We start from the raw sequence: 8,263 nt of genomic DNA, 5'->3' as shown, positions 1-8,263 counted from the left end.
TGAAATAATACACATGGTTTATTCGCTGTGAAACCATAGACTGTATATAGTGTGAAACATGCTATTAGCTGGCTATAGTTACTATCAGAACTCTTAATAGGGGACAACTAAGTTAAACTACCGGTGGGTTTTGCTGACATGGTTTTACACTATATACAGTCTATGGTTTTACAGTGAATTAACTGTGTGTATTATTTCATCAGGTTATGAGAATTTGCAGGCTAATTACAAGCAAAAGGCTAATGATAGTTTAACAGCAGATCACTGCAATAGGTTAATATCTGAATCATACGATCACAATGTTAAAATTAATCAAAAACACTTTTTTATCTCATTTTCCAACACCACTGAAACTCAAAATCCACGTCAACAACATAGATGTCAAGACGTATATGACGCGTTTGCCATCTGACGGTATGTCTGTGGGGCCGCCATCTTGGCACGGGCAAAACAGTGAGAGTGCAACAGAGTTATATGGGCAGACAGCATTGAAAAATCCAACTTCCTGTGCTGACGCCCACAGATACGATGGGTTTCTCCCTCTGATGGTAGTGGTCTGGCTTTAAATATGTACAGGACTTCTGACCGGGTTGTTTATTAAAAGTTGTTACCTTATTTAAAATACAATGCACCCGCTGTTTTGGAAGGAAATGTGGAATCTTTCACTATGTGTAATACTGACCGTCATCTGATTGTTAAAAGCCAGACTGGTCATTTTAAATGTTGCTGGCAGAAAGCACCTCCTGGCTTTAAGTATTTATTTTTTTACTCAGTGTTATTTTAATGTCATTAAATACAATACTTAAAATATACAACTAGGTGATATAAAATTTCTTGGCGTTAGTAAAGCATGCAGTTCTTATCGCCCACTCCAAAAATATATTTGCCTTAATTTTCTGCTGTCCCACAAACCAATGAATCAGTCATCAGAAGACTGGTATTTGACTTAAATGCATGAAAATTCTCTCGTTTTAACGATAAGCATTATTATATGCACTGCAGAGAGAGAGAGTCAGTGTGCACCGCGCTGTACAGACAGTGTGAGTATCAGTTTGATTTACACTTTTTAGACAACATAAAGATGATCAAAGAAGCCAGGAACATTCAGCTTTAACTTTGCTCTTTCTTTCTTTGTTTTGCCACTTTTTGTTGTACCATAAAGAAGAAAATCATGAGAAATTAGAAATCACGTGACTCGTCGGGACTTCTACCTGTTGAGACTTTAGTTTTCCTCATGTAGCTCTCTCTCTCTCTGCCTCCCATCTGATGATCCGCTCAGAAAATTTTACTGGAATCTGCTAGCTCTGCGGGTGTTTAAGTCAGAAATTCATCCCCTGCATGAGTAATTAAGCTGAGATCGGCCGTTGTGTCCTCACATGGCTAATATGCACTGCAAACTCGAAAATCATCAGTTGAGAAAGGGTGTGACGACTCCCAGTGTATGCCTGCATGTAGCCTAGATTAAAGGCCAGTTGCAAGATGAGAGGGACAGAAATTATCTATATAAATCTATTTTGAGAAACAAAAACTATCTAATTATAGATTCTAAATATTCAATTACACAATGTTCCCTGTACACATCATAGACATAATAGGATTTTTAATTTAAAGTTGATCAGACCCACAAAAAGTACCTCGATTTAACTCCAGTAAGTAATCAGTATGATGTTCAAGCTTTCAGCTTTATAACAAAACAAATTTCATGTAGATTGGTTCAGGGTTAAGCAAGGTAGGGCGGATTTTACAGGCGAAGTGGGCTTGTTTATATTGAGCGTTCACTAATCCCGCCAGCTCCAAGATGGTGGACCGGGCAGATGCAGAGCGGCTACGTTTAATAGCTGTGGACACATCATCTACGTATCCATATCTAAGGTAAACAACATCAATAAGCGTGTCCGAACGTGTGCATCACTTTTAAGTGTCCTCTGGAAACACTTCCGTTGTGTTTCGGTCTATTTGCAGCACGTTTTTCTAATGTGTTGTGTTCTTTGCAGCGCGTTTTTCTAATGTGTTGTGTTCTTTGTAGTGCATTTTTCTAATGTATTGTGTTGGTCTTTGCAGTGCGTTTTCTAAATGCTGCGCATGTGTTGTCAAATTGATGAAGATGTTTGTGTGCATCACTTTTAAGTGTCCTCTGGAAACACTTCCGTTGTGTTGTGGTCTATTTGCAGCGCGTTGTTCTAATGTGTAGTGTTGCAGTCTATTTGCAGTGCGTTTTTCTACTGTGTTGTGTTGCGGACTATTTGCAGCGCGTTTTTCTAATGTGTTGTGTTGCAGTCTATTTGCAGTGCGTTTTTCTAATGTATTGTGGTCTATTTGCATCGCGTTTTTCTAATGTGTTGTGGTCTTTGTCTTCTAAATGCTGTGCATGTGTTGTCAAATTGATGAGGATGTTTTCTTAATTTGCTTGTGTTTTGTCTTGTTGCATGTGTTTTCTTAAGTTGCAGTGCTGTGAGCTCTCAGGGCCACCGTACCTCTGACTTTTGTGTAATCATTGTCTCACATTTGAAATCTACAGCTCGACCAAGTCTATTCAGCTCAATATGGAGATAGCTTCAACAGAACTGTGATCAGGGGTTTCAGGTACTGCATGCTGCTACAGATCATTTTGCAGACATTAATGTTTCCTGTTTCACCTTTTCAAAATGTACTAATGTAATCCCAGTTTTGGTGTAGATGTCATTATTCGTAATCAAGGATAGTGAACAAGGAGTGCAATGTCAGTATATAAAAGATGTAGCACTCCACATGATTCTCTGCACTTCCCATCAAATGAAACAAAAAAACCTTTCCTGAATGTCTTGTTCTCTTTCCTGTCTCTTCATTCCTACTCATTCTAAAACCTATTCCTAACATATGTGCATAAAATGTACCAAAATACTTCTGTGAATACATGACCCATCAAACTGGAGTGCAACTTTCAAGCAAATAACTTTCTAAACACTTTTTCATTACAGTCAAGGGTCTGTTGTGGTTGATGCTGAGGTGATATTTAATGATGTCAGCTCACTACCAAATGCCAGCTCTGTGACTCAAACCTTGGTGACTGCTGCTTCCAGCTCTAATTTCTCCCTGAGTGTAAACACATCATCTATTGTTGCAACAGGTAAGACTTTAGCATGCTTGCTTGGCACAAGGTTCAGCAATTTGTGAGGGACGGGATCAAGATTTAGAATATCTATAGAAAGTTCTTTGGTTTGACTTGTGACTACACCGCCACCGTCTGAAGGATTATATCAACTTCACTTTACAGTTGTGTCTACACCGACTCAAGCCCCTGCAGCAATTGCAACGTCAGCATTAATCACATCATTGCCCGCAACTCTGATGTCAACACCATCCCAAGCAAGCTCAGCAACACTTGAGTCAAGCACAGCTCCTACATCACATATGCCATCCACCAGCACAAGTTCAGAAACATCAGCAACTACGTCCCAAGACAGCACAACCTCCCCAGGAGTTACCATGACATCCCCATCCATCGAAACAACCTCCGGTCAGCCAACGACATCCCTGGGAGTCAGTGCTACATCATCTGCATTTGGAACTACAACACTTGTGACCTCCACCCCAGGACAAACCACTGTTATGCTTGAGAAGTCATCTCCAACTCCAACAGCAACAACTTTAGAGTCTGTCAGGACAACAGTTACAACAGCGATTAGTTCCTCGTCGTCTGCAGCAACCCAAGCTTCAACTCTTCTCTCTACAAGCCAAGAGGCACAAACCACAAGCTTGCCTTCAGTCACTTCAACCTCGTCATCGCTTCCTACCAGTTCATCAACACTTGAGTCAAGCACAGCATCTACAACATCCCATATGACATCCACCAGCACAAATTCAGAAACATCTGTGACTTCGTCTCAAGGCAGAACAACCTCCCCAGGAGTTACCATGACATCCCCATCCATCGAAACAACCTCCGGTCAGCCAACGACATCCCTGGGAGACAGTGCTACATCAACTGCATTTGGAACTAAAACACCCGTGACCTCCACCCCAGGACAAACCACTGTTACGCTTGAGAAGTCATCTCCAACTCCAACAGCAACAACTATAGAGCCTGTCAGGACAACAGTTACAACAGCGATTAGTTCCTCGTCGTCTGCAGCAACCCAAGCTTCAACTCTTCTCTCTACAAGCCAAGAGGCACAAACCACAAGCTTGCCTTCAGTCACTTCAACCTCGTCATCGCTTCTTACCAGTTCATCAACACTTTTGTCAAGCACAGCACCTACAACATCCCATATGACATCCACCAGCACAAGTTCAGAAACATCTGTGACTTCGTCCCAAGGCAGAACAACCTCCCCAGGAGTTAGCACGACATCCCCATCCATCCAAACAACCTCCGGTCAGGCAACATCCCTGGGAGTCAGTGCTATATCAACTGCATTTGGAACTACAACACCCATGACCTCCACCCCAGGACAAACCACTGTTACGCTTGAGAAGTCATCTCCAACTCCAACAGCAACAACTTTAGAGTCTGTCAGGACAACAGTTACAACAGCGATTAGTTCCTCGTCGTCTGCAGCAACCCAAGCTTCAACTCTTCTCTCTACAAGCCAAGAGGCACAAACCACAAGCTTGCCTTCAGTCACTTCAACCTCATCACTGCTTCCTCCCAGTGCATCAACACTTTTGTCAAGCACAGCACCTACAACATCCCATATGACATCCACCAGCACAAGTTCAGAAACATCAGCAACTACGTCCCAAGACAGCACAACCTCCCCAGGAGTTACCATGACATCCCCATCCATCGAAACAACCTCCGGTCAGCCAACGTCATCCCTGGGAGTCAGTGCTATATCAACTGCATTTGGAACTACAACACCCGTGACCTCCACCCCAGGACAAACCACTGTTACGCTTGAGAAGTCATCTCCAACTCCAACAGCAACAACTATAGAGCCTGTCAGGACAACAGTTACAACAGCGATTAGTTCCTCGTCGTCTGCAGCAATCCAAGCTTCAACTCTTCTCTCTACAAGCCAAGAGGCACAAACCACAAGCTTGCCTTCAGTCACTTCAACCTCGTCATCGCTTCCTACCAGTTCATCAACACTTGAGTCAAGCACAGCACCTACAACATCCCATATGACATCCACCAGCACAAATTCAGAAACATCAGCAACTACGTCCCAAGGCAGAACAACCTCCCCAGGAGTTACCACGACATCCCCATCCATCGAAACAACCTCCGGTCAGGTAACATCCCTGGGAGTTAGTGCTACATCAACTGCATTTGGAACTACACCACTCGTGACCTCCACCCCAGGACAAACCACTGTTACGCTTGAGAAGTCATCTCCAATTCCAACAGCAACAACTTTAGAGTCTGTCAGGACAACAGTTACAACAGCGATTAGTTCCTCGTCGTCTGCAGCAACCCAAGCTTCAACTCTTCTCTCTACAAGCCAAGAGACACAAACCACAAGCTTGCCTTCAGTCACTTCAATCTCGTCACCGCTTCCTACCAGTGCATCAACACTCGACTCAAGCACAGCACCTGTGACATCACATATGCCATCCACCAGCACAAGTTCAGAAACATCAGCAACTACATCCCCATCCATTGAAACAACCTCCCCAAGAGTTACAACATCCCCATCTATTGAAACAACCTCCAGTCAGCCAACAACATCCCTGGGAGTCAGTGCTACATCAACTGCATTTGGAACTACAACACTCGTGACCTCCACCCCAGGACAAACCACTGTTACACTTGAGAAGTCATCGCCAACTCCAACAGCAACAACTGTACATTCTGTCAGGACAACAGTTACAACAGCGATTGGTTCCTCGTCGTCTGCAGCAACCCAAGCTTCAACTCTTCTCTCTACAAGCCAAGAGACACAAACCACAAGCTTGCCTTCAGTCACCTCACCCTCGTCACCGCTTCCTACCAGTGCATCAACACTCGAGTCAAGCACAGCACCTGTGACATCACATATGCAATCCACCAGCACAAGTTCAGAAACATCAGTGACTACATCCCCATCCATTGAAACAACCTCCCCAAGAGTTACGACATCCCCATCTATTGAAACAACCTCCGGTCAGCCAACGACATCCCTGGGAGTCAGTGCTACATCAACTGCATTTGGAACTACAACACTCATGACCTCCACCCCAGGACAAACCACTGTTACGCTTGAGAAGTCATCTCCAACTCCAACAGCTACAACTTTAGAGTCTGTCAGGACTACAGTTACAACAGCGATTAATTCATTTTCACAAGCCACAACCACAAGCTTGGTAACATCAACTTCCCTTCAAGATGGAACTTCGGCAACAACAACTGCATCGAAAACTACTACTACGGCTGCCCCGCCACCTGAACCAAAAATTGCCTTGGAATTCAAAGTGCAGCAGAACTTTACAGCAGAGCTTGCAAATACATCCTCACCAGAGTTCAAAGCATTGGCAGACAAAGTAACCACAGCAGTAAGTCATCGTAATCTTTTACTGTATTTGGCAAAGAAGAAATGCATTTCCTCTGGCTTTTGTCTAATTATCGTCTAACATTTGAATCCTACAGCTCGACCAAGTCTATTCAGCTCAATATGGAGATAGCTTCAACAGAACTGTGATCAGAGGTTTCAGGTACTGCATGCTGCTACAGATCATTTTGCAGACCTTAATGTTTCCTGTTTCACCTTTTCAAACTGTACTATGTAATCCCAGTTTTGGTGTAGATGTCATTATTTGTAATCAAGGATAGTGAACAAGGAGTGCAATGTCAGTATATAAAAGATGTAGCACTCCACATGATTCTCTGCACTTCCCATCAAATGACACAAAAAAAACCTTTCCTGAATGTCTTGTTCTCTTTCCTGTCTCTTCATTCCTACTCATTCTAAAACCTATTCCTAACATATGTGCATAAAATGTCCCAAAATACTTCTGTGAATACATGACCCATCAAACTGGAGTGCAACTTTCAAGCAAATAACTGTCTAAACACTTTTTCATTACAGTCAAGGGTCTGTTGTGGTTGATGCTGAGGTGATATTTAATGATGTCAGCTCACTACCAAATGCCAGCTCTGTGGCTCAAACCTTGGTGACTGCTGCTTCCAGCTCTAATTTCTCCCTGAGTGTAAACACATCATCTATTGTTGCAACAGGTAAGACTTTAGCATGCTTTCTTGGCACAAGGTTCAGCAATTTGTGAGGGACGGGATCAAAATTTGATATCTATAGAAAGTTCTTTGGTTTGACTTGTGACTACACCGCCACTGACTGAAGGATTATATCAACTTCACTTTACAGTTGTGTCTACACCGACTCAAGCCCCTGCAGCAATTGCAACGTCAACATTAATCATATCTTTGCCCTCAACTCTGATGGCAACACCATCCCAAGCAAGCTCAGCAACACTTGAGTCAAGCACAGCTCCTACATCACATATGCCATCCACCAGCACAAATTCAGAAACATCAGCAACTACGTCCCAAGGCAGAACAACCTCTCCAGGAGGAACCACGAAATCCCTGTCCATCAAAACAACCTCCGGTCAGCTAACGACATCCCTGGGAGTCAGTGCTACATCAACTGCATTTGGAAACACACTCCTGACCTCCACCCCAGGACAAACCACTGTTACGCTTGAGAAGTCATCTCCAACTCCAACAGCAACAACTTTAGAGTCTGTCAGGACAACAGTTACAACAGCAATTAGTTCCTCGTCGTCTGCAGCAACCCAAGCTTCAACTCTTCTCTCTACAAGCCAAGAGGCACAAACCACAAGCTTGCTTTCAGTCACTTCAGCCTCATCACCACTTCCTACCAGTGCATCAACACTTGAGTCAAACACAGCACCTACAACATCCCATATGACATCCACCAGCACAAGTTCAGAAACATCAGCAACTACATCCCAAGGCAGAACAACCTCCCCAGGAATTACCATGACATCCCCATCTATTGAAACAACCTCTGGTCAGCCAAGGACATCCCTGGGAGTCAGTGCTACATCAACTGCATTTGGAACCACAACACTCGTGACCTCCACCCCAGGACAAACCACTTTTACACTTGAGAAGTCATCTCCAACTCCAACAGCTACAACTTTAGATTCTGTCAGGACAACAGTTACAACAGCAATTAATTCCTCGTCATCTGCAGCAACCCAAGCTTCAACTCTTCTCTCTACAAGCCAAGAGACACAAACCACAAGCTTGCTTACATCAACTTCCCTTCAAGATGGAACTGCGACAGCAACAACAACTGCATTGGAAACTACTACTACGGCT

General features: G+C 43.5%; 1 protein-coding gene across 1 annotated transcript; it reads left to right on the top strand.

Moving 5' to 3' along the window:
• The first annotated feature begins 3,465 nt into the window (after window positions 1–3,465).
• On the top strand, window positions 3,466–6,014 carry LOC121507759 (cell wall protein DAN4-like). The gene is made up of 3 exons (XM_041784093.1): window positions 3,466–4,374; window positions 4,632–4,803; window positions 5,740–6,014. The coding sequence occupies exons 1-3, from the start codon at window positions 3,466–3,468 to the stop codon at window positions 6,012–6,014; spliced, it is 1,356 nt and encodes a 451-aa protein (XP_041640027.1).
• Window positions 6,015–8,263: the final 2,249 nt, after the last annotated feature.

This window comes from Cheilinus undulatus, linkage group 4 (assembly GCF_018320785.1).
Source record: "Cheilinus undulatus linkage group 4, ASM1832078v1, whole genome shotgun sequence".
Classification (NCBI taxonomy): domain Eukaryota; kingdom Metazoa; phylum Chordata; class Actinopteri; order Labriformes; family Labridae; genus Cheilinus; species Cheilinus undulatus.
Note: the sequence above shows the minus strand (reverse complement) of the source record. Positions and strands in the feature narration are given on the sequence as shown.

Excerpts from the sequence above, each read along its gene's own strand:
- LOC121507759 (XM_041784093.1), top strand. The coding sequence starts at position 3,466 with ATGACATCCCCATCCATCGAAACAACCTCCGGTCAGCCAACGACATCC. Across the intron at positions 4,375-4,631 it reads GTCAGGCAACATCCCTGGGA|TGCATCAACACTTTTGTCAA; the intron begins GTCAGTGCTATA and ends GCTTCCTCCCAG. Across the intron at positions 4,804-5,739 it reads AGCCAACGTCATCCCTGGGA|TCATCGCCAACTCCAACAGC; the intron begins GTCAGTGCTATA and ends ACACTTGAGAAG.